At 35.8% G+C, this 26,834-nt stretch overlaps 2 protein-coding genes across 4 annotated transcripts in view; one reads left to right on the top strand and one right to left on the bottom strand.

The window, feature by feature from the left end:
- Nucleotides 1-16,362, top strand: part of CMTR1 (cap methyltransferase 1) — a 40,804-nt gene extending 24,442 nt beyond the window's left edge. Inside the window, exons 15-24 of the mRNA XM_026681328.2 lie at nucleotides 618-675; nucleotides 2,125-2,193; nucleotides 2,742-2,876; nucleotides 3,362-3,484; nucleotides 4,755-4,846; nucleotides 5,185-5,253; nucleotides 6,437-6,484; nucleotides 7,549-7,661; nucleotides 8,339-8,447; nucleotides 13,881-16,362. Coding sequence (XP_026537113.1) covers nucleotides 618-675; nucleotides 2,125-2,193; nucleotides 2,742-2,876; nucleotides 3,362-3,484; nucleotides 4,755-4,846; nucleotides 5,185-5,253; nucleotides 6,437-6,484; nucleotides 7,549-7,661; nucleotides 8,339-8,447; nucleotides 13,881-14,013 — 949 coding nt within the window. The 3' untranslated portion in view covers nucleotides 14,014-16,362. The remainder of the gene's footprint in view (nucleotides 1-617; nucleotides 676-2,124; nucleotides 2,194-2,741; nucleotides 2,877-3,361; nucleotides 3,485-4,754; nucleotides 4,847-5,184; nucleotides 5,254-6,436; nucleotides 6,485-7,548; nucleotides 7,662-8,338; nucleotides 8,448-13,880) is intronic.
- The window catches only part of CCDC167 (coiled-coil domain containing 167), a 42,362-nt gene continuing 16,471 nt past the window's right edge, over nucleotides 944-26,834 (bottom strand). Inside the window, exons 3-4 of one of the 3 annotated variants that reach the window (XM_087965609.1) lie at nucleotides 24,553-24,605; nucleotides 944-1,296 (exon numbers count right to left, since the gene is read on the bottom strand). In XM_087965609.1, coding sequence (XP_087821735.1) covers nucleotides 1,037-1,296; nucleotides 24,553-24,605 — 313 coding nt within the window. In that variant the 3' untranslated portion in view covers nucleotides 944-1,036. Of the gene's footprint in view, nucleotides 1,297-12,114; nucleotides 16,510-16,810; nucleotides 18,533-24,552; nucleotides 24,606-26,834 lie in introns of those variants that run through there. The other 2 variants (XM_087965614.1, XM_026681347.2) reach the window with 2 other exon arrangements.

The raw sequence follows: 26,834 nt of genomic DNA, 5'->3' as shown, positions 1-26,834 counted from the left end.
TAAATTTAGTAGGATTTTATTATCTTTCAAGTCACTGGGCCCTACCTAGTGTGTTGTCACTAAATTTGTCCTATTGATTTTCCTTCGGTAGAAGCAGTGTTTTTTATGGCCCAAATCTGTAATATGGTAGGTTGGCTTTTTCTTATTTGAGCTACTATAGATTGATTTTTTTTCAAAAGCAGGAATGCCATATTAGTAGGGAAACAAGTTTATATGTGAGGAAGCCTTGGGTTTCAAAAACTTCAGGTAGTCCTCAAATTACAACCATAATGAAATCTGCCGATCGTTGTCGTAAGTCATGATGGTTATAAAATGTGGCTGTAGATCAGTCGTGTGTGTGTGTGTGTGAGACTGTTGGAAGTTTGAATCTGGGTTGTAAATAGCACCAAGGTAGGTCTGTTGTAACTTTGGCTGCTAATGCAACCGTTGTAAATTGAGGACACCTGTATTGTTTTTTTTTGTGTGTGTATTATCTATTCATAAGGTCACCCAATTCAAGCAATGTGACTCAATGACTAGATGAATGGATAGTAATAAGTTATCATTGAGTAGGTGGGGTAAAAAGAATCTCAAGCATCTTTCTGGTGGAAGATTTAGACCCTTTTATATTCTTTTAGGACTTTGAATGAACCACGACAGGCTGATATCCGAAAAGAATGCCTCCGACTTTGGGGGGTGAGTAAGACAAAGAAGCAAAATATTACACCCACCATATTTTGTGGCTCTCAACTTTCTTGATATAAGAACTAGGATTCTACTCTCCAAATAAGAACATCATATATTCTCTGCCAGAAAAGATGATTTTGTCTTTAGAAGGTCAAGAGGTATGACTCTTCACAACCAATTGAGTCAGTTTTAGTAACATTGCAGGTACAAATTGACCTAGTCTGGTATTATTTATGATTTTCTTAAACTAGCTGTATTGTCTTCATCTAATTGACACAATCCTCCTTAATGTGTCTGAAACACAGCTGAAAATTACTATTTTACAGATGAAGTCTCATCATTTTACCAGTTATTCTTCTTTTCACTGCTATCACTGCAGAGAAGACTTGGGATGATAACATTTAATCTCTGAATTGAAAATCCTGCTTCTTCCTCGGATGGCAGCTTGTTCTGCTAGTTTCTGTGAGAGTAAGAGAAACCCAGTTCTGTTCATAAAAAACACAGAACCTGGAGATTGCAATTTCTTGTTCCTGGAGCTCTGGTGAGATGGGCATTCATTGTTGAGGAAGAAATACTGCTGACTGGTCCAGTTGACTGGAAGGATGAAGGAGAGAGTTGGAATATATATCCCTTGTTTTTAGGAGAAAGGAAACAAGAATAAAATTGCTATCTCAATTATCCCATTATTATAATCACAACAAAACTTTTGGCATCCTGAATGATGCAGGTATTATGATAACAGTGTTGTATAGTGTCATTGATCTATAAAAATATAATTATAAGCGAGGAATACAGTGTTTTCTTGAGTAATTATCCCAAAGTTAAAAAAAAAATCTTGATATTGTGATATCTCCAAATAGAGAATTTGCAAGCATCTCTGAAACATTTTAGGTTTGGAATCTTTTATATAAGGGTATTTTGTCAAGTATAAATAAATATTCATTGAAATTACAGAGTAGATAATGCAGCAGAATTAAATATAATTTATTGCTAATAGTTGAAGGGAACCAATAGATTCATTGCAGGTTGGTTTCTCTGCATGGTTCTTGGATTTGGGGGATTTTTATTGCAGCATGTTTTATAGGCTAATAATGTATGGTATGAAAAGTATTTTAGTGATTTGAAAAGGAACTCTTATTTTCATTTATGTTTAAATGAATTGCCTAATTCTTTTGGATAATTTGCAGGCATGGACAAAGGCCACACAGGTAGCTTATTATAACAGAAAATCCCCATTGTTCTTTGTGTGGGATTCATGAAGGAGGAGGATTGAGAAGATAAAAAATATAGGTAGAAAAAGAATATCTGATTTAACAATAATATCTACTAGAATAAAATTGTCTGATATTTTTTCTTTATAGTAAAATGCCTTGTTTTTTTCCCCTTGCTTAATATAAAAATCAGGATAATGTAGGCAATTTATCATTTTAAACTAACTAAATTTTTAAATCTTTCTAGATTCCAGACCAAGCCCGAATTGCTCCATTCTCTTCTGATCCCTTGTCCAAATTCTATGAACTAACTCAGGTAAGAATTTTTTCCCTATTTAGTGAGATATTCAGCCGACATTCGTGCCCTTTATGGTGCCATTCATAGAAAGCAAAGATTAAAAAAAATCTGGCCAGACTTAATGCTGTTTGGTTAACATTCTTGTAAAGCTGCTGGCTTGAAATGCACTGTGAAAAGCTCTCACTTAAATACTATGGTTAGATGCAATGACTTGAGCCTTTTCTAAAACTATAGGAAAAGGAAAATATAAAGAGGGAACAAGCTTCATGGAAGTACTTTATGCTAAGATAGGTAGGCTGATAAGCTTTTATCGTGCTGATAGGCTCTGAAGGGGGCACATTGTGCTATTTCAGTACATAAAGCATAGTCATGTATTTTAATGGCAGTTGTAGATTTAGCCCTTTACTTTCTTCAACTTAGTCTCTTTCAGATACTCTCATTATGCTTGGTCAGCTTGCTCAGTAGACGTGACTGATGAAAGTTACAGATCAGATCTCTGGAGGTCACCATATTGAAATAAATCATGGAATTCTCTTTCTTTCTGTCTCTTTCAATTTTTGCTTTAGGGTACTAACGTAGAGATCTTTAGTTATAAATCAACTCCTCTCAACTCGAAAACTTTGCACAAAATTCGACCAGTGCTGGACTACAGATGCATGGTATCGGGAAGTGATGATCAGAAGTTCCTTTTATCATTAGGGGTATGTGATAATTAAGCATATTGGTTAATATCAGTAGGTGAAATAGTATATTTTGGAATTTGTTTAGATTAGGCATATTTTTCTTTCTGGCTGTCCAGGTGGTCGCCAGGAGTCAACACAAACAAAGTTACCCAGATGATAGTTTGACTGGTGGTCCTTGTCATTTTGAAGATAAATGAAAACTTTGTTTCATAAATTGATGAAAAGCCTCTTCTTATTTGATCAATGTTTTGTTATAATAATTAATATTTCTTATGTGAAATTAAATCACATTTTTGGGAATAGTTAGAGAGGCTTGTTAAGTAAACTGAACGTTTATTTTCTTTCCTAATAACATCCCTTTCATATCTTTCTTAAAACATCATCCTAGTTTGGATGTACATTTCTTTCACCTGTTATACTACAAACTGCTTGAGAGCATGTTGTTTCTTCGGTGTATTGCTTCTGCCTCTAATCTGGCTACCTCCTTTATTGCTTATATGCAGAAGTCTCACATATACACTTGGCTTGGTCACCAATCGGATCGCTGGACCAAACTGGAACTAAAGATAGAACTGCCACGGGACACACTTCTTTGTGTGGAAATTGTTCCTGAGCTGAAAGGAGAGGTCGGTGACCTTCAGAGATGTTTTTCCCCAAAATGTTTTTGCCCTGTTTCCTTCCCTGAACAAATGTGATGGATGAAAAGATAGGGGAGAGAGAGAGAAAAGGCATAGTTCCTAACCAGTCTTTCTGCTGGTCCCATTTATAACCACTGTGCAGCTCCCAGTAAATTGTCCCTCAGGATATGTAGCCCTTAATAGAAAAAAAGATTGCTTATGTTTAGCTAGGAGTTTCTCAGCCTCAGCAATTTTAAGATGCATAGACTGCTGGGAACTAAGGGAGCTGAAATCCACACATCTAAAAGTTGCTGAAGTGGAGAAACACTGGCCGAAAACAGGTGGACTAACTGTGGACACAATAGCAAAAAAGTAATGACATTGTTTCCACTACTTTGATATAGGAAAAACGCATAAAGCCCGTAGTATAATCCCTAAAATAAGCATCACTTAGTTGAAAAACGGAGGGAGTCTCAGAGAAAAGCTCCGTGATGTATCTTATCTCTAGGCCAAACAGGTGAGGCAGTTGAAGTGTTGACCCAGTGGTTGAACAGATTCAGATCGCATACTTCCAAGGCAGAGTGGTTTTGCTTTTGCAGGCATGATAATTCGAGAAAAACGATTTCATTGGCTCTAAAAGTGTCTGTAAATCCAAAGCCACACCATAAAATAAAACATCAATAAAAGGAAAAAAAAAACCAAGAATATATAAGAGCCAGTCAGAAGATAAAATTACTTTTGGCCTCCAGAGAAGGTAGTGGAGAGAAATTGATAGGGGCATCTTTTGATTAAAAAAATGTGCTGTTTAATCTCACTGAAATAAATAGATTGAATGCAAGTAGATCTCACTTACCAACTGGCTCCTATAGCAACTGTTAACAGTTATGACATTGATGGAAAATATGACCAATCCTTGCAGTTATGAATTTTGCAGGTCGGTAAAGAAAAAAAAATAACAACCCCAAAGTGAGATTAAGTACAGTTTCACTTAATGACTGAATTTCGGATCCCAATTTACTGCAATCTCTTCTGAGTATCTTCCAGCTGAACTAAAGTCTCCCCAACGTTCTGCCTTAAAATCTGCATAGTGGTACAAATTTAAAAAAAGACAAAAATTTAGATTCAGCCGCCCCCCAGTTGCTAAAAAAAGTGAGATGGGTGACATATAGGTTTAATAAATAAACTCTGGCCAGTCACAAGGACTACCACTCTACGCAGCTATGCATAATTTTTGCAAGGAGTAGCAGTTTGAGATGTTCCTAATTCCCTTTCTTTCTAGGGCAAAGCCCGGCGAAAAATCCATGCCATTCACATCTTGGATGCTTTGGTGCTGAATGGCAGTGATGTTAGAGAACAGCATTTCAATCAGCGGTAAGTTAGAGTTTGGGTAGACCATTGCATAAATATTTTTGTGAGATAATGGGGCTGCTTTTAACTTTTCATCTGCATTGTTCAAGACAGTTCTTCAGATCAATATTAGAAGCAAACCTTTGTGTTTTCTTTTTGTCCACTTTATCAAAGGAGACATGCCTGTAGGAAAGAAGACTAGGTAACTGCTAATCACCTTTCTTCAGAAGAGGCCTGAATTATTAAATCCAATCATTTTTTTATGTTTGTTTTGGGAGACACTGCAGAAAATTCTCATATAAGTTTTACTAATTGTCATTTCCAATACCGTACCATGTATAAACCTCTTTTTCTGATTGCAGAATTCAGCTTGCAGAAAAGTTTGTGAAAGCTGTCTCTAAACCTAGCCGCCCAGATATGAGCCCCATCAGGTGAACAATCTTTTTGGATTCTTGGCTTTGAGGTTATGAGGATGAAGTATAATGAACAGAGTTTTGATGTTTTCTATTGCTATTGGACAATGACAAAGGGTACAAGTGGGGTTGGCCTGTGAGAAGGTTTTTTTCAGTTCACTTTGGGAGGACTTTCATGTCGGGAATAAACTGGAAGAAAGACTGAAGACACAGTCTATATAAATTCCATGGCAAAGTGGAAGGCTAGATGGAGGCCACAGCCTGTTCATCACTAAGAGCAACTTTAGAAGCAGATTATATAAAGTAAAGCTTTTTAAAGAAAGCATATTTGGTGTAGTGGTTAAAACATTAGGCTTGAAGCTGGGTGAGTTCCACTTTAGACACAAAGCCAGCTGCATGACCTTGGATAAGTCCCTCTCTCTCGGTCCCAGAAAGCAGGCAGTGCAAACTATTTCTGAAAAATCTTTGCCAAGGACACTACAGGAATGCATCAAGACACTTGCAGTCCCCACTGACCCCAAAGCATCTCCCCCAAAAGCAAGCCCATTTGTTGCGGGATCGCCATCCCTTGAGACTTTCAAGAGATTGGACTCCCATCTGTCAGAAATGGTGTAGGGTCTCCTGCTTGGGCAGGGGGTTGGACTAGATGACCTACAAGGTCCCTTCCAACTCTGATTATCTGTTATCTGATGTCTATTTAGCATGTACTATATAATGTTGGAACAGACTTTCAAAAGCCAGCTTTAATTTTCTCTACACAAATAATTCTGCATTTTTCTGTCTAGTCACAATTTATGGCAGGTTAACTTTGTTTCATGCTCAGCAGAATGGTTTGACTTTGCTATCTGGAATTACCAAGTGGATTGGTGTTTTTGCTGTCCAGAATTTTTTAGATCTATAGATTCAATTCTATAATGATCTTGAGAATGAAACAATATTTAAAAGTTATGTTCAGTTACTCTTTGTGGTACATTATATATTGTATTTTTTAGTCTTTTTCAATCTTTTCTCTTTAATAACGAAGGCTGCAGTTTCTCTCCTTTTTTTGTGGGGTCATCATACAGTTAAAGGGCAAGGTATTAAAAATATTCAGCAAAAGTTCCATAGCTTCTTCCCAACTCTGTCTAGAAGGGGGTTATAGGAAATATAGATACAATTAAGGGTTGGAGCTTACATATTCAGCTTACTGATTTTCCCACAGAGTGAAGGAAGTTTACAGACTAGAGGATATGGAAAAGATCTTTCTGAGGTAAGTTCTCAGCATTTTTTTTAACGTAATTTAATTTGCAGATTGAAAACTCAGAATTCTGTTACTATTTGGAAAAGCAGTACTATTACGTTCTGATTGATCAAACTGTAAAAAAAAAGAAAAGGTATAGAGTGTATATTGGAAGGAAAATCATTTATTCCTTGTTGTCAAATCAATAGGGTTAAAAAAAAAACCCACGGTATTGTATGTCACTCTTGCCTAAAACAAGAGTGGGATAGATGCTTACCTATTGAAAAAAATGTCTGTTCTTTGTTTTTTTAAAAATCAGTTTAATCTGGATGTGGTCATACTTAGGGCTAAAAAATCATTCATCAACATTCCTCATCACTTTACCTATTATAAGCTATGAATTTCTCTTATGGCAGAGATTCATGGAAGAATTTGACTTTAGTTCCCCTCACAGTTTTTATGCTTATTATACTTTATAATATTCGGAGTCCCTCAGTACCCTCTTTCAAAGCCTTTGCAGGCATTCTGCCAATCTCCAATGAATGTAACGGTCTCAAGGTTCTACTAATCTCTGGAAATGGATGAAAAAGTTATTTCCTCAAACTTCACACTTCAAATTATGGATGGATGTTGGGATTTCTATTGGGTCTGCAGTTCTTGAGGCTTCAGACTACACACCAGCAGCCATGTTTTACGACGGGGTTTCATGTTGAACTTGGAAGGTGCCTCATAATGTTAGGGCCTAGATTCCAATTCTTTGAGGAGAGTAGAATTCTACCTTTAAAAAAGAAATGGGTACCAAGCTTCATCCAAAAATTGTGGACCCACCCACCTTATGATTTCTTCATCTTTACAGCATCTGTCTGAGATAAATCACTATTTGTGTGAGAGAGAGCTAAGGTGTTGAATTAATTTGCCTGACGCTGAACTTGTATTGAACGAGAATTTAAACTAGTTCTCTTTGTCCACTTGGACAAAGTCAAATCATATTGACTGTCAGAGCTTATGTGATTCTTACAGTTTATGCAAAGATACTGATTGTTTCTCATTCTTATTCTCTCTTTTTTTTCCTCTTCACATGTTTATAAACTTAGGTTAGAAATGAAGGTTATCAAGAGCTCAGGTGGAATCTCACAGCTATCGTACACTGGCCGTGATGACAGGCATTTTGTCCCTTTTGGATTGTACATCGTTCGGACTGTCAGCGGTAAATCAATTTCGACTCATGCAAAGTCTGATATAATAGTCAAGCCTGAGGCCTGGAATTTGAGCATATGTAGTTGGGTCAATGTCACGTGTGTGTGTGTGTGTGTGTGTGTGTGTGTGTGTGTGTAGGATGTTGAGAAAATTAAGTAAGGACACTTTTTATTACTTTTGCTTTATAGAATGAGAAAAAACAAACATGGATTTCCTTGATTTGTTGCCCCCTTGTTATGTTTTAATGTCTTTTCTTCCTAGCCGAGGTGGTAGAAAATTTATAGAAAATGTTAAGAGGCCGAGGGATAACTTCTTGGATTCTTCTGTTTATTTTCTTGAAAAGAACTTTAAAATACTGAAAGAAGTTTGCTGTAATTAGCTTCTTCACATGCTATTTGTGTTCCTTGCCAGCCATCAAAACCACCTCACAACCTTTTAGTTCAAAGCAGGGTTGCTTATGAATTTTAAAAAAATAAAGTACTATACTGCGATTATTGTGTGGTTGCTGTTCTACGGAAATTACCTATTTTTCTGTTTTGAAGTTCTTATGCTGCATTAGCCAAACAACAGTTTATCTGTTAAGTTGTTTGCTAAGAATGGTACAAAGGAACAATACAATTAGAAATTTTGATGTGTCTCTTTCTTCTCTTTCATTTTTTGATTCCATCTTCTTGGTTTTCTTCAAAGACCCCTGGACGATGGCATTCAGCAAAACCTCTAACAAAAAGTTTTTCTACAATAAGACAACACAGCATGCCACATACGAACTGCCTCCAGAGTCTGTAGCACCGTTTCAGTGAGTATTGAATTTGCAAAAAGTAGCAATTCATCCAGGAGGGGAAAGCTAGATGCAGTGTCACATTAGAACTTTTTATTTATTTATTTCCCCTTCTGTTCTGTAATGTTTGTACTAATTTCTAAAAACAATGAAAGCAAATAAAAACCCATGAGACAATTCTGAACCAATATGCTTTCCAAAGTATTGCATTCCTTTCTGACCAAATTTGTTTCGTCTGATAAGCCCTGATGAAATATTTTAGATTCCGGCACTTGGATCCTGATTCTTGTCAGCTTTCATCCTGTTATGACAGGAAAAAGGGTGAAACGGAATTCACATGGGAACTGAGGGAATTTATTTCTCACAAACATTGCACACATTAAATGTAATTTAGATCACTTTATATAACAGAATGGGTTTTTTTTTTGGCACCTTCAGAATATAGTTATGCTAACATTTCTTTAGCTTCTTCAAAGAATGATGACTCTTAGGTTCTTATTGAAATTGGTGAAACTTTACAAGGTTGAAATATTAGCATTTAAAGAGTGGGAAACCAGAAGTTGGTTTCCAAGTGTAAGAATAGTCCAAGGAAGACATTTAATACTACCGACAGTGGTTGGGAATTCTGGATGCTTATAATATCTTTAAACAGCAAATAAAAAATATTGAAATCATATAAGCAAAAGTAGAGACATGCATTATGAATTCATTATTCCAAGCAAAGGGGTTTTTCTGTGGTGGGTCCTGCAGACTAACTTGCTGGTCAAAGAGAGTGAGTTACGAATTTGAAGTCCTCAGACTTTAAGAGAGAAGTAAGAAGACAGTTCATTATGGTTCGTTTCTAATTTTTTTAATGAGCTGTAGCAACTCTCTTTGGTTTATAGGTCCAGATGCTAGTTTGTTGTATATTTTACCACCTACTGCATTTGCTATTTGCGTTTGCATCAACTTTTTTCAGTTAAACTCTTTATAGCATTTATAAATAAAACTCCATTTAAATTTTGTTTATAATTTATAATGAGCTTACATTATATTTTAATTCATAGCTCTTCTTTTCTGTGCTTTTACAATAATTCTTCCTTTTATCAAAGAACCATCTTGGATGTCTGAGCTTTTTTTGTAGTTGCAAATGACTTTCTACATCTGATGACACATTAAAGATATTTTGCAGGCAACCTTGTGAAGTACAGCTTGCTTTACAGCTTGCACATTTTGCAGATTGCTTTGTTCAGTCTGTATTTTGTAAATGGATATAGGATGTCTCTTTCCCTACTTGATTAAATGAAATTCGTCATTTCATTATATTTTTTTTAGAAAAATTCCTTCCCCGGATCAGTACTTGAGAGGAGTTCACTCAGGACACAATTCTATCAGTCAAGGAAGAAACGAATTCTAACAACCAATCTAATCCTTTATGATCTTAGATTTGTGGAGTTTCTATAGCCTTCAATCAGCTTCAGTCTTTCTGTTTTGTATTTTTTTTGGGGAAAAAAATCTTGTTTTGATTTACTTGCCTGAGATTCTTTTGAGATGACAGTCTTTGATCTTGTGGACTTCCTTTAAATTTGCAGCTGCTTTCTGTAAGAAATATGCTCAACTGTTCACTTTCCTCTGCCAAGTTTTTATGCCATAAAGGAAGTCTGGATTTTCTTTTTCCTGTCAGCTAGAGATGTACAGATTTATTTCTCAGAGATGCTTTTCTCATTCATAGTTTTCTGACTTTCTGTCTAATTTTTCTTCCATTTTCTCATTCTGCAACTTCAGGGTTTTCTCTGGATCTCTCACGTGAATTTCTGTAAGAACTTAATAACAACTTTTTCCCTCCATTTTCTCAAAATAGTCTAAGCAATTGTACTAGCGCCTAATTTGTAACATTTCTCATCTCTTCCTTACCATTCTTTGTCATTCTACCCACTTATGTGTCCATGCCAGGGACAGAAAATCTTTTAGTCGATATTTGCACTTTTGAAATTTTGAGAACATGGTGAGGGCGCGCTTCTAAAATTGCTATTATTTTCAAGTGGGAATGGAGATAGATTGCCATCCTGGTTATGGATATTCACAAAACTTTCACTTATTTGCCATCTTATTTTGTGCTATCACTTCTAGGTTTCTGTCACACTTTCTGCCATGTAGAAAGTGCAGATTCGTGTGCTTTCAAGCAGAACAGTGAGCTGCCGCCACCACTTTTTTTTTTTGCAGATTCAGATGCACTTTTTCCAATAAACATTCTAAAGATTAATGCTTATCTTTGCAACATTGCAGCTTCCCATTTTTTAAATTAAAAGAATATTGGGGGAAAAAAACCATTTAAAGGGATAACTGGATGGATGGAGAACATTTCATTCTTACTTTAGTTTCTCTTTTTAATGAAGGTGAAATACAGTTCTCACATCCAAGACTGCCAACATTTGTGATCTCCCCAATTTGTTTCTAGTTTTTCTCTTTCAGTGATGAGTTTTGACAGATATTGTGAATCCTTTGAGCTTCTTTTCTGTGCTCTCTAAGCACAGTAAATAATGTTGTGTACAAACTTTCTTTTTTCTTTTATCATCACACCGAATACTTTTCCTGACAGTATTTCACTGGGAGAAGGAAGCTTCTTCAGTCCTGGTATTTTTATATTTATTCTAAGTGTGATTTTAGTAACGGATGCATTTCATTACCATGTGAGCTTTAGTGTGTTTATAATTAGACACTGATATATGTTCTTGACACAATGTTTCAAGTCCAGTAATCAATCTCTTAAATACTGTAACTAAATAGACTGTGAATATTAAATGCTAGTAATTGTTGGACCTGGCTGTTACATTTCTTGCTATGAAGAAATATATTTCATGCTTGGTTTTTATCAATTTGTCCGCAGTCTCAAATCAAGAAGAGAATCTCAGCTCTGGAGTACTTATTCAACAAGATGATTTAAAATAAGGGACAGGTGTGCCTACATGAGCACACAACTTTTTGTTTTTAAGTTTTTAAATATGTATAAAATGTTCTGCATTTACAGTTTCTTTTATCTAGAAAATTGCTATAGTTCCTACTGCATTTGTTTTGCCAAATCTTTCTGTTTGAACCATTTTATATATTCTTGGGAGTTTACTTCATTTCCCTTGCCAGATGTTTGAACATTCTCAATTTCTATGTTTGGGCTGTCATCCCATCCATCTATGTTGAATCTTGATATACAAATAAAACAGTTTCTGGGATTTTATCTTCTATGTCTACGTTTGGGTGTCTGCAGTAGCAGTCCTGATTCTGCAGAATATTTGATCTAGGTGATGTTAGGCATTTAATTCAGGCACTGGAGTAAAGACAAAAAAATCTCCATCTTTGATCAGATACTGACTTTCTAGTGCTCTGAGTCTGCAAATCCATCTTAATTGTTTCTTTTATTTTTTTGTTTTATTTTTCTTATATGTATCCATTTCATGTATTCATAACTATGTTTATACTTATACCTTATACCTGTTATCTTATAATTGCTTGACGAAATAAATAAATAAAATAGACATTCCCACTTTGCAGTTGTTGGCAGATTTCCTCTCCCTTCCTTGCTAACTATGGACTTTCATAGGGAAATAGAAAGATAACGCCCCCAAATAAATTAATTAAGTCAGTCTAGTTGTGTGAAACCATAGGAGGTAAGTGTCAACATCCAGCTCAAGAATCCAAATAAAACCCCATGTTTATTCCGTTTCTGGAGTCTTACTGTTTATTGAATACACCGCATAGTCATGTCGAAGCAAAACTAACTCTGAAGTTCCCAGACACCAGTTCATAGAATTAGATGATAATTTCCCCATCCAAACCCCCAAGTTCTCACGTAATCCATGTAAACAAGTTCATTTTGTTATGGGAATAGTCTACTTCAACTCCACCCGTCATGATGTCCTTGAAAAGGTTTAAGGCTCTCACTGTCTTCAGTAGAATTATAGAGGTTTCACTTCTCCAACTAACCCATTCTAAAACAACACCTCTCCCCCATTCTAATGGCAAGTTGAAATGAAGAGGCACATAACTGCCAAAGTTTCACTCTTGACATGCTGACCCACCAAAAGAATGGATCTGGAAATGTATAAAAACATATAAACATATATTGATTAGGATTTTAATTACCTAATCTTTTCCCTTACTGGGGTCATTCAGGGTATCTAGAATGGAGATGCTGGAAAGGCCATGGTATAGGTAATGCAACCTAACATAGTTCCTAGTCATACTTCTGATTGGTTCATTTCCCTGCCCCTGGTTTTTAGAGTTGGTTGCTGTGTCCATAAAAGCTGAAGAGGTGAGGGTTTCATAAATTCCTTGGAGATAAATTTCTGTTTCCTTTATTTCAGAGACTATTCTCTGCCGTATATTTGCTTGTATTCAGGTTTTTTAAAGAAAGAATAAAAATAATACGAATAATCTATAATTCTGTTTTTCCAACCTTCTTTCTTTTTCCTTTACTATCATTAATCCATTATAGCTGCTTAGGAACAAGTTGATTAAGTTTAGGGATTGTCTTGGTCTTAATAATATAATTTTAGTAAACTAACCAAATGTCAGAATGAGAAATAATCTAATTTGTGAAGTTATACACAGAATTTCTACGCTTTTGATACTTTCTCAGATTTAAAAATGGCTAGATGAGTTCTTGGATGAGTTTCTTGCATGTGTTTCATTACCCTAACTAGGTAACATCAGCAGTCATTAGCATTGGTGATGTTACCTAGATTGGGTAATGAAACGTCTGCAAGAAAACAAGCTCAGCACCAAAGACTCCTCATGTCAACCCTGAGGTACAAATATTCTCCTTTATTAATATGGCTAGATACCATTAAGCATATATAATTTCTTTCTTTTTGAAAATAATTGTACACCATGTCAAAAGCCTATAAAAAGAGCCTCAGTGTGATATAAATGTTAAATTCTTTTGGATCAGAACATCGGGTTTCAGATGAGCATTTTTATATTTCAGGTCCCCTGCTACACGATATTTAACATATTATCATTTGCTTATTGTGATAGGTGTTGCTGTGCTTATGAAAACAATAATTCTATAAGTGAGTCAACTCTCATAATAATCATTAAATAATTATGCTGATTTAAACTAATACAGTCCATGATTACTTGGCTCAGGGACATGCATTTGCCCCGATACTTTTGATAAATTAGAAATGTTCATGATTGGGGGTCTTTAGACCTGCAATTAGTGTCAATGGTATTTTGTTAGATTAGGATCAAGGAGACCCATAGTTATGAAGGTTCCAGTGGTGACTTGCATGCCATTCATTATCTTTCAGCCCAACCCGTTGCTTATAGTTGTTGCTAGGATAAATTGAATGACCATATACTACCCTATCATGCTGGAAAGGATGTCTATAAATCTACCAATGAAATAAATGCCTTCATTTATTTCTTCATCAGTTGGGCCAAATATTTACACTGTTTTGTCTCTTTTGCATGCAGCATTTGTTACTTTTGTCGCCTCTTCTGGAAATGGGATGATGGTAAAATGCACGACTCTCAGAAAAAAGAAGATTCAGAGAAACTATCGAAAGAAACTGTTCTATCCTTCATCAGACAACATTTCACCCTGTGATTACTGTCTCATCACATTTTAGGGTTTGGGGAATGACCCAGGTATGGAATAGTCAGCAGGGAGCTATGGAGAAAAACACTTTTCAGAGTGGTTCGTTTGGATGATAAGGACTCAGTCCAAGAGAAATAGAAGAAAGCTTTGGATTGGAAACCATGCAGTATATAAGGACCTGCTTCCTGGCCACATTAAGACTTAAGCAGTGCACGTTCTTCTGAATGGATCATCACTGGATCTTCTAGGGCTTCCCTCCCCCGGACATCTGAGCTCTACTAGTAGGCAACAAAAGAAGAGGATGCACTGAACACGTGGCATTTTGTAAAATGGAAGGCCAGACAACTTTTGACAAAACTATTTAAAGGAGAACAGAAAAATGAATATAGTAATCTTTCTTGTTCCTTTCTCTGTGAATCCACTGGGAAGCATACTTGGTTTTTGTAATTTGGCTTGTAGATGCAGCCTAGAGATTTTTGAGAGTTCAGGTCTAAGCAGGAAGGCAACAGACAAGGTAGAGTTTTTGAATTAGTAATTTAGGTATACTTGCTGTCAACATAACTCGTGATTCTCATCGAAGTTGGATTTTCATGCTTCTATGCAAGTAAATATATTACGCTTTTTCTCACTCTCCACCTTCAAATATGGCAGTCCAAGTATTTTCCTCTCTGAATTCTATACCCAGTACTTTCCCTTCAGAAAGTAGATTTGCAATGTAGAGAATTGGCTTTAGAGGAACTATATAAATTAGATCCACTGAAAAAGCTGCATACTTCTAAAGAGAGCATCTTTTGGCCTTCAGAAACTTAAAACTGAACCGTTGCACACATTGGCAGGAAGATATTGACTTTGTAATTGAGTGAGCAGTGCCTGGGTTGTGTCTTAAAAGAAACGTGACTGTCCTGTAAGTGAAGGCATCAGCCAAGTCTCAGCTCCTAAAGAAAATGATCAAAAATGGATTTGATGTGGGAAAGTTTCTCCATAGATTTTCTCCATTAAAGTTGACTAGCACAGGAGACATTTTAAATTCTACACACTGTAGAGATGGACAAAATATGTGAATTCAAGATGTTTTGAAATTGAAAGAATTGTTCTGTTTAGAATGGTTGTTCTTACTAGAACTGTTCAAGTCTCAAAACGAATTTTGCTTCAAGTTTGAAATAGTTTTATGCTTATAATGGGATGTTACAGAACACTTTTAGAATGTTTGAAACCAGTTTTGAACTCACAATATTTTGAATTCAGAATGTTTGCACACTGCCAGTAAATCTTAATCTTAGCTAAAATAAATAGTTCTAGCTTTCAGAGACACTTCAAGAATAGTATAGGTTAATACTGCACTTTAGCAATAGCAGTTAGGTAGTTAAATTTCCACCATCTCATGCCATCTTATTTCTAGATTCCTGTATTGAAAAAAATATCAGGAAGAATGGAAATTTAAAACTCCCGATTTCTCTCAAAGGCTGAAGTATACAAAAGCACTTAATATTGGAGATTCAGTTCTGAGATTTGCTAAATCTTTTTGAGAATTCCAAAACAAAGATTTAGCTTTTAAGATTCTTTTGGGAAGAATGGGCCATGTTTCAAAACAAATTGCCTTCCCATACAATTGTTTGCCTCAGCAGACTAGAGGGTAAAACAGCAAATTGAGTGTTTATTTGCAATAGGAAATGACAACGATTAAATAATCTCTGACATCTACAGTTCAGTGTTGGTTTTAAAATAATTTGATGACTTTGTCACTTTTTCCCTAACTATCATGATGCAACTAGTAGGTCAAAGAGTCATTTTGTTTTAAATACAACATGTTATCAATTTTTCAGGTTATATTTCTAGTTAAGCTTTTTGCAAGTTATAATATTTCAGAAGGAAGATTTCATTGCAAGATTGATTTTAGTTTGTTATTAAAGAGTGATTGGTAGATTAGTTTGTATATGGAGTCTCAGTGGTACACAGATTATCTGCCTTCACTTTATTCACTTTGGCTGTAACTAGAGGCCCTGGTTTGTGGCCTTCTCCTAGGAAAACTATTTAAGGGATTTAAAAATCTTACAAGAGTGTGTGCCTAGAAACCTTAAAACAAAATTTATACCAGTCCTGAAAAATGACTTCATGTTGATTCAGAGCCCAAATGTCCAGAATACAAAGAGAAAATTAGAAAGATTTGATCAGTGGATAATTCAACTTGTTCTTGTTTGTTCTCTTACTGGTCTGTGAAAGGTTTAGGTGAGGGGAAGGAGGTAAAAATGTCTTGCTGAAAGAAATGTTTACAGTGTGTATTCTCTGAACTCATGTATCAGTTGTGATGATTTCTTGTCCGTTCTTTGCATTGCCAATACAATCCTTATAATTTAGAAATGTGTTTTCTTTTTGGCTTAAACATTCCAGCTCTGTGATACATCCTGGGCTGAGGAAGAACAGGTTTTGGCACCACTTGACTCTGGAGCTCACTGAGTGACTTTACGTCTGCCACTGTTTTAGCCCAACCTGCTTCATAGGGTAGATCTGGGGATAACATTAGGAAACAGAAAAACTGTTTTAAAAGCTTAAATTTGGGGCAAAAAATATGTGTTTCCCTTATAGAACCAAAACCACATCAGAAAATAAGGCAGCTTCTGTGTAACATCACTAGAGTATTTCAATCTGTAGTAGTCAAATTTTAGGAAATGCAGTTGATAGAAGACTATAGAAAATAGGCCATTTTCTATTTGCAATATATAAATACATCAACATAGTTTTCCTATCTATAATTTGTAGAGTGATTGCAGAAAAGAGACATATTCGTGAATTGTCCCAAAGGGGACTGTTTTCTTACAAAATTAGAACATTTTTATTTTTATTTTTGTGGACAATCGGAGTATACAGTTGGAATATACAGAGATTTGAAATAAATGCCCACTGCACTACGAGCAAAGCAGCTCTCCTCAAAGCTTTGAATTACCACGTCCTTCGGAAGCCTCACATGACTCCTTAAAAGTTATCTGAAGGTCTGTTTATGCACAGCCACTTGGGCCTGCATGCAGAATAATTGAAGAGTAGGGCAGCTTTTTTAGCACTTCAAGCATGGACAGACTTTCTGAAATAGTTATTTTGCTTTGTGCAACTCTTTTGATATTTAAGTAAACCTTTTGGATTTTATCTTCAAAATGCTTGATTACATTGTTAGGGAGGCTGCTTGAAGAGTGATAGTTAACTTTGATGAATTGATGACTCTTTAAAGCTGTGGTATCTTTTTAAGGTTTAAACAGAAGATTGAAAAATAGGCTGCTTTAATATACAGAGAAGGGCTCAGATCATGTCAAGTCTGAAGCACTTTTTTCAAGTCATTTCTAAAATGTGCAGTCCTAACATTTAAATTATGTTAAAGAAAAAGGATTTAAACACACACATAGGCAATTTATTTGCAAGGAAGTAAGAACAGAATTTGTTTTCTTACTGAAAACAGCAAAGTTCAAAGGTGATTTATATATGTTTCTTGGATAGAGAGATGTAACTGAATCACAGACACAAAAGGAGGGAGCCATGGTTATATTGCCAAAGCAGAAAACAAAAGGAGCGAGGTTTGAGCGCATTTTTGAAGCAGAAACTAAAAGGAGTGTATTTCCAAAGCAAAACAAAGCAGCTTGACAGCATTAGAATGCCTTCTTCCTTGAACAACTGAGGTGCTAATAGGTACTGCTAATAGGTACTGAACTTGAGGCATAGTTGCAGTCAGGAAAATGTCAAGTCAATTAACTGTAGCATGGTGAAAAACTTAAAAGTCAAGAAAGGAAGGAAAATTACAAAGCATTCCTGATAAAGAATTGATGGGAGACCTGACCGGGGAGAATGGAAAGGAAAAAAGGGGTTTTTTTTTTGGAAAAGGGAAGCACATATATTGTTAAATTTCTGCATTTTATTTCAGTTCAAAATGCAAATACTAATAATCACTTGGATTGATGGTATAGGCAAAGTTATATAGTAACTTCTTCCCTTAAAAAATTAATACAGTTTGATAAAAGTACTCAACTGGCTCACAAAATACAATTAGTAGTCAGCTGGCTTACAAAACGATGTGAATTAAAAACATTTTTAACATGACTAAAGACTTAATGAAAGACATAGAAGCCTCTATAAAGATATATTGCCTGCCATTAAAAAAAATACAGTAGCCCCAGCTCAGTCTCTGAAGGCTATTCTACAATCAGGGTGCAACTAACCTGCCCCCCATAATCCCGTTCCCTAGCCATCAGCTGGAAGGTCCAACTCAGCCCGCCCTTTGTCCTTGGTTAATTTTCTATTGAAGTTCTTTGTGAGGACTATCCTAAGATGGTCCAAGTTGCAGAGCATGTTGGTATGGAAAGCTGATCTTACCCTTGGCACAAATTTGGGAAGGGAGGTAGAATCATCACGGTCTATAGTAATTAGATTTCAGCACCTAAATGTTACATGGTCCAGCAGGTGTAAATAACAAACACTAAGAGTATGATGGCTGCTGAAAGCGCTACAGTCTTCCGATTCTCATGACGAAGCATTTTGAGTTCTTTCTCTGGGGGGGGAAAAAAAGTAGCACATTGTAAAGATATTACAGACTTCTCAAAATAAAATGTAATTTGTTTCAAATATTAAGGTTCTCTGTCTTAAGCCTTTTGCAGTATTACTAAACTGGATAACATTAGGATTTTAGGTGTTAAGCTCCATATAGCAGGACAATAAAAGAGGCATGATTTTGGGGGGAGAGAGAAAGTTACCGCATCCGCTGCAGTTGTAGAACTTGGAGAACAAAGGCCATTTAAACATTTCTTAAGTAACAAGTTTCACTTGTCTTTGGAGTATCATTAATGTTCTATTCTTTCTCCATATTATAATTTCCTATTATAGTTTTCTTTTTCTGTCATGTATTCTGCACATGGGTAAATTTTCCATGGCACTTGACTTATAACAACATGAATAGGGCTCAGCATGAAACCTAGAGTCTTATTCTAAATATTGTGAGCTTTTAGTTTATTATATACTGTGTGTCTGACTGGTATCTTACATACTGCTCTCAAAAGATGAACAAGGTTAATCAACTGTATTTCATGAAAGGAAATCTCAAGATGTTCAGAGTATCTTTATATAATTAAAGCTGGAATACTGACAATACATTTAGCTTGTGGCTTCTGCTTAATGCTTTTAAGATTAAGTAGAGAACAGAGTTTTTTAAAAATAAAATAAAATGTATTTTAATTTAAGCCATTACATGATTTAAAAAAGACGATTGATGGTAGGATTACTCTGATTTACACAGAATATGTCTTTACATATTCACAGGGTTGAAATTTCAAACGGTTAAAATGTATTTTTTAGGGCAGCAACTTAGGGGATAGGAGTAGAATAACAAATGATTAAGGTGCCCACCCCCCCTCAAATTTAAAGCATTTAAACCTTTGAGCAAAGCGTTTTAGGGTTACCAATAGAATGGCACGAAACACCTAAAGACTTAACAATTAAACATGATTTTTGACCTCATTCCTACATCAGCATTTTACCTACTTATATGCCACAAAATATCTTGAGTAGGAAGAAAAAAGTTACTTCAAAAGGAATTATTGTAGGGAGGTGGTTGATTGAATTGTGCAGGCTGATCTATATAATCTCGGTTATGAGGGCTTGCCACAGGGGTAAAAGAAATCCCACTTTATAGTAATGGTGCTAGATTCCATTCTGTATATTCAGAGTTCCTCAGAGGAAGGGTGACATACAAATGTAATAAAAAAGCTACTTTAAAATGAAGTCAAAGGCTATTCTACTTCTGCACTATATCGTTTTCATATATCTATTTTCTGCTGTTATATAGCAATCAAGCCCATTCAGAGCCCATTTCAGTGCTTTTGTAATTTCTGGGAGAGGTCAGAGTTTGGGGATGGCTTATTTGACAACAGAATCATTGTTACTGACTGCACTGGCAGAAGAGGTCAGTGCGGTTCAACCTGGGACTGCCAGAGGAGTATGATTTTAATGGGAAGTCTTGGGTGTTAATATAACAGCTCAGGCAGATGTCCCTTTGTATTTGCCAGCTCCTTAAGGGAGGTAGCTTTAGTGAGAGGAGCTCAGTGCATTAAAACATGGGCAAAAGGTCTCTAGCCCTTGGCTGAATGGCAGCTCCAGATTTATTCTGGGATGCTTTCTCCTTGTTCTCCAAAGCTTTTGAATGCTGACTCTTTCACAATGTAGTATTGATTGTGGGCATGAAAATACTGCAAATTAATTGTTAGGGGGGAAAAACCCAATCCCGAACCATACCTAGGTGATATTGCAGCAAGGAGGTTATTAATTTTCTTTGTGTGTTTTTTTAAAAAGCCTTCATACAGTATATATTTACTATTAATTGGGTAGCTTCAGCATGGACCAGGGCTATTTGCCTTCCTAAGTAGTCAGTTCCACAGATGAGCAAAAAGAGACAAAGTTACCTATAAAACAAGCAGTGCAAAGAAAGCAAAGGAAAGCATAGGAAAGATTAAATATTTATTTTGGAAATTTACAGAAATCCAAGGAAGCTTTTATTTAATATGGGCATGATAAAAAACAAAGATCACAAAATTGTACTGTAAATGAATTTAGAACCATGAATATGTGGAACAATAGTAAAAAAGATTTTAAAAAGTACAGTTCAACTACTGTTATTTAGAAAATCTTGAATGTAAAGTTAATTGGGCCCTAGAAAATAATTGCTAACGACCATTACCATGTAGTTGTCTAAAATCATACACAAGATGAGGCAGACAAAATGCCCCATATTTTGTAATTCAGATTTTTAATCACTAATGAATTTTCATGGAGACTACAGACATTTACAAATATGGATGCTATTTTCAGATTATAAAATGTAATCTTATGTATTGAAAAAGATTTTCAAATACAGAACGTGAAAAATATAGTGAAATTTTCAATATTCCAGCAGGTGGCAGTGCAACCTAAATAGCCAAGGAGAGATTGTAGGAAAACACAATTATCCATTAGGACCTTTCCATACAGCAAAGAATAGCAAGAATTAAGGCAGTATTTACTCTGTCAAAGGTACTAGCCCAGAGCTGCATCTATGGAGGAGCAAAACAACAAAACAAAACAATAGGTCTGGAAACTAATTTGCTGCTTCTGATCTTTTTTTATTTTTTTAAACACACTCATTTTTCTTTGCCTAATTTTCAATACTTGGGTCACTGGGAAAATGCAGCTGTTGCTCAATTAGCAATGCATTTTACAATTAAATTTGCTGATTTACCATGATAAACATCTGACCAATACAGTCTGTGTGCTCGTGTGTGTATACACGAACACAAGTTAAAAAATGGCTGAACCTTTCGAGTATTCTTTCCAGCTGTAGGCAATGTTAACTAGTCTGTGCCCTTCTGAAATGCAAAAAAAAAGAAAAACCAATTCCTGGCATGATGACGCCTTGTGTCAGCGCTCTTCCCCGCGAATGCCTTTGAACTGAATTCTGGACTCCAATGCTGTTCTTTGATAATTTCCTGCTACAGAGAAACACTTTGGAAGAAGGGAGATATTTTGATTCTTCACAGCAACTACTGACTGTGAATTCCTTTGCAGGAGTTCTGAGACTTTTCAGTTTCTTCCCAATTAGGCTGTATTGACTTTATCTTTGTACTGCTTGCTGCTGTCGCAGCCAATTACTCAACTCTGTCTCCAATCACCTTTTGATCCTAAGATATTGTGCTCCTTTCTGGGGCAGGAGATTTTAAGATACAGTCTTGATACAAACTAAAGTTTTAGTTTAGCCAGGTGCTGGGAACCTACAGCCCTCCTGAATGCAACTGAAGTAGAGCTCTCAAGCAATGCCATACAGCGGGCCAATGATGAGGAATGCACTAAATTACATTTACCCATCTGGGGATCCACAACCTGTAAAAGATAGCTCCTCTTCAACCAAAAAGATTTACCCTAATGACTTCTTTTCTATCCGGAGTCTCCACAAATGAAAACATGAACACAATTTTTGAAGAGTCGTGCCCTTATTTTATCAGAAGACTATTCTAGTTATGCTTTTTAATGTTTTATGCAGAACCTAACGTAAGCGCCACAGGGCATCCTGTCACCACAGGGCATCCAGAATTGGGAAGACTCATCACTGCTTCTATTTATAGTTCTTTATGCTGGACAAATCAAAGGTGACAGAAGTGTATCCTGTACAAACCAGATATCACTAAACAACCATTTTTCCTTTCGTTGAACAAAAGGAGTGCCAAGATATGATAAGACTATTTTGTACTCTCTTTAGTATAAAGAAGACCTAATGCAGGATTTCTTTGCAGTGAACATAATTTAGCTTCTGAAGATAGTCTTTCTCAAGATAGGTTAATGTCCTTAACTTGTAGAAAGCTTTATTAAAATCAACAATTCTCTTCAGTTGTATTTTTAGAGCACATGTACTTATTTCTGATATGGAACTAAAATCACTTCACTACAGAAGAGGTCACGTACATCTGGTGGCACATATTATTTCAGATATTGAAGTGTCAAATTAAATTTGTCCTGCACAACTACTCAGAAATGCATTTTAAGTCTGCCCTGGAGCAGTGTAAAAAAAAAAAGGAAGAACCAAATAAACGAGACAGATAAAAAGCACCTGTTTCAAATATCATAATACTTAAAATCCAAGTATCTAAGTACCATTTAATTTCAGTAGCTTGGTCATTTTCAAATCTATAGTAGGAGGGTTTATACCTGTTCAGACAGCTTTAAGAAGTATTGGAAAGTGCTTGGCCCATTTGTTCATGTAGCACTTTGTTAGGTATATAGGTGGAGATAAGGGGCCTTTTCTCTGCTATAGCTGGTGTGCCAGTTCTTTCTGGAGCATGAGGCACAGGCAGGCAATATCTGGAGGCTATTATCACCTCTACAGTTTAATGCTGCCTGGAGCTGCTTTTGAAGGCCACCTGGAAGCTGTAATTAATGCAAAATGCAAGTCCCACATGCTGCTGGATGACAGCCTTCGGTGCTGCATACAGAAGCATTGAGGTTTGTGGGCACTGCAATGGCTCCAATGTGCTTCAAAGTATTGGTTTTAAACCCTGCGGATCTTTCTGGCTTAGCACCTGCAGGGCCTTCAGATATATTTGTCTTGAGCTGGGATATTGAGGGCCCTCTCTCCTCCCCATGAGATGTGGGGAGGGCAAGAGCATGGTGTTTATCAGTATTCCATTCCTATTAAACACTCTATCCATAGAGACACTGATGGCATTCTTTCTGATTATATTTAAAAGCACAGTCAAAACGGTCTATATGGAGATATTTTAATAAGTAATTTTAAGTGATATTACTGAGGATTTTCAAACAAATGGTGATTATTTGTTGGAATACTGGGACAGATTTTGTATCTTGTTTTTTGTGATTATAAATTGTGTGTGTATTCTTGTAAGCCTTTGAAAGTCCATAGAGACTCACTAGTATACAAATAAGAACAGATGATCTTCAATTCTGCTACTGGGACACAAAACATAGTGTTTTCTCTTTAAATAAATCCAAATGAGAAAGAAATCGCTTCACGTCTCAATCTTAGTAGTCCTGAGAAGTCAATTTTCTAAATTAGGAGATATGCATTTTATTTATATTTATTTAAATTATTAGTTTTGTACATTGCTCTGGATAGAAAGACAATCAAATTTAAAATGTAATAAAGCCATTTTTAAACAACATTGATGCTCCTGACTTTTAACACTTATAATGGCTCATTGTAAATAAAACAGACTTACACTCTGCCTAAATTAAAATGAGCTTGAATTTCTTGGCAAGGGAGTCTCATAGGTGGAGCAATGCTGTAGAAAAGGTTCTAGATCACAGTATCAAACTTGATCGTGTCACGTGACATATTGTGACTTTTTTTGCCCTTGCAGAGCCAGGGTGGGCGTGGCCTGCGCAAGACGCATCTTGCCTGCGGGCCGCCAGTTTGACAGGCCTTTCCTAAATCAAGAATCTACTCTTAATGTTGGGACACACAGCATGGCCAGTGAATATCAGAGGTTACGTAGGTATTTCAGTTACAGTAACTTAAAACAGTTGTTTTCTGCGAGAACAGGCAGAAACCACAAACTGTCTTCTCTCACTTCTTCACTGACTTGTGCTATATATGCTGACAAACCTCCTTATCTGCCTCTGCACCTACGAATTAAATGGAGGGACCTCTTGAACCTTCCAAATGTGTAAAAAAAACCATTTTAATGGTCTCTTCTGCACCTTTCTGGATTGTAGTTTTTATTTACTTGCCGTTCTTTTTTGAAAAATTAGCTACACAGAAGTGTAGCCAGTCAGATATATGACCACTGTCACAAAGTGTGAGGTTTCTAATGGATCAAGGAATTTGTAAACTGTTCAAAACACATTTATACTACTACTATTAAAAAACCTCTGTTTCTATCTCAGGCAACTTTGAATGATTTTTTTAAGTTTCAGAAGAAATTACCTTAATGACTTGGTATCCTCCAGTAATTCTTGGCTAGGAATTCTGGTGGGTGACATCCATGCTATCTGAAGAACACCATAATATGAAAACTTACTGCATACATGTCTTACCATAAATTTCGGCCTTGGTTTCTAGCATGTTTTTTTCTTTTTCCAGTGATTCTCTGCAAGGAAATGGGAAAGACAGATACTTATTAAAAAAATAAAGGTTTCTGGGCCCACAAAGATCTAGTTAGCTTCTATAATGGCAGACGAGATGACAACCTACTTATATTACTTCAGTTTTCTGGAAGATGGTCATATGAACATCATAAGTGTTCCTCTGAACATGCCTGCATTTTGCTATGTTAATTTTCCTGCACACATTTTTTTTTTAAAATAAGTCTTATGATTCCTTCTCTGATTTGGAAGTGACATAATTGACTTGTGAATTGTTAAAGTATGTGCTATATGTAACAATTAAACTCTAGTTTGTTCATCTCCTTAAAAGAGTTTTTACAAAGCCATGGAAATGGGACAATGAAATTCTCTTAAAGAAAAAAAATGGTCCTGTTCTCTCATTTTTAAACTCTTGGCTGCTTTTACAACATGTAAAATTAAACTTGTAATTTTTGTGCATGTTAGTGAGATGCTACACATATTTTAATTTTGCTTCATTTTTATAAAACTTGTAGCTAAGTAAAAAAATTCAATTTCAAAAAAAGAAGGAATAAATCTTTATATTGTTATCAGAAAATTAATCCATAGTTTAAAGTATGAGAACAAAACAAACATCTGAAAATAGTATCTCTAGCAACAGTTCCATTACAATACAGAAAACACATTATAACACAGAAAACATAGCAGCACTGGTGTAGTTGGAAATAAATATACACTAGCTATTTGTTTGCCAGTTCCAAATAAGCTCTCTAGTATAGTTAGGAAAGGCAGTAAGCACAATAAAGTTTGTCCCTAGAGAATAAAACAAGAGCCAGAGTGAAAATGGTGCCCAACTAGATTACAGAGTGAATTAGGGGCAGAGTGCAGGATAAAGTTATATTGGAAAAGCAAAAGCAGGGCTCTTAGAAGTGAAGCTCAAGAAACAAAGCAGACAAATTCAGACAATTCTAGAATTACTAAGTGTCTAATATATATATATATAAATCTTAAGATGAAAAGTAATTTGAGAATTAGAATGAACCCCAATTTTGTAATCCATATGCCTTCTAAAGTGGGTGTCATAGGAGGATTAAATTACTTGTGATGGCTGTGACTGTTTTCAGTATCACCAAATGTCCCTGAATAAAATTGTTGAGGAAGACTAATTCTGTAACTTTCCCACAATCAGGAAAGCGGAGATAAGAATAAAGCCTTTAGTCCAATCCCACAGAATATTTCATCATGGTGCAGCTACCTCTCAATGTTTGCTACTGCCAAAAGCCATCATCTATTCTGAGATCTGAATGATAATGGGCAATTTCATCCTGTCACATCCTTTAATGTCAATACTTTGTGGAGAGGAAGCCCACAGTGCCAGCAGCTGTTTCCTTGCCCTAATATAAGAAATGACACCAGAAAGTGACTCTGAGGTGACAAGATGCTACTGGTACAATAAAAAGCCAGGGAATAACTACGAACAGAATAGCTTCTGCTTGGACTGACAGGACTTTAAATCTCTAAAATTACTGAGGACCAATTAATTTACTTTTATTGCTTTTCTTCTTTAAAAGTAGCACAAACTTAATGAAGCATTTGTTCAGTTTGGGGCACTTTAGGACAGATATATTGTAAATAAATTGGCACAGGTTCAGGGGAAGGTAATAGACATGGTAAAAAAATTATGCCTAAATAGAAAAGGAGTAATTGGGCTTGTTTATTTAGGTGAATAGGAACCTCAATAAGCAATCTCTAGACACCTTATATGGAGGAAAGGAAAATTGTTTTCTGCTGATTTAGAAGGCAAAATTATGCCTAGTGGGCTTTAAGGTATAGGAAGGTTAATTTGGGGGGAATGTCAGGGGAATTTTTATACAAATAAAATATTTTTGAAAAGGAAAAATATATGTCAGGGAAGTTCTAGCTTTGGATTATTTCCCTTTAACTCTATGGTTTATGTAACATAATCAAGTTTTATTACACTTAGAGGAAATGAAGTGCTGCAAAATTTGAAATTCTAGGCAGCTGAAGGGCAGAAGCCATTTTAAATGACTTCCAAGTATTAATGGGAAGAAAACATCTCTGCAGCAGAAAGATGGTTCCAAAGGGAATTGTGAGGAAAAAAGTAGCATGGCTGAAAGTGCTCCTCTGCATTGGAAAGAGCAGTACTAAAGTAGCCCACTCCTGACCTTCCCAAAGCTGAATTGTGCTAATTTCTCCCCCCCTCCTCATACCCCTCAGGAGAAAAAGATGTCAGT

Source organism: Notechis scutatus, chromosome 1 (assembly GCF_049901735.1).
Source record: "Notechis scutatus isolate UNSWTSFEM ecotype Mainland chromosome 1, rNotScu1.2, whole genome shotgun sequence".
NCBI lineage: Eukaryota > Metazoa > Chordata > Lepidosauria > Squamata > Elapidae > Notechis > Notechis scutatus.
The sequence above is the reverse complement of the archived record's forward strand: the minus strand, read 5'-3'. Positions and strand labels throughout refer to the sequence as shown.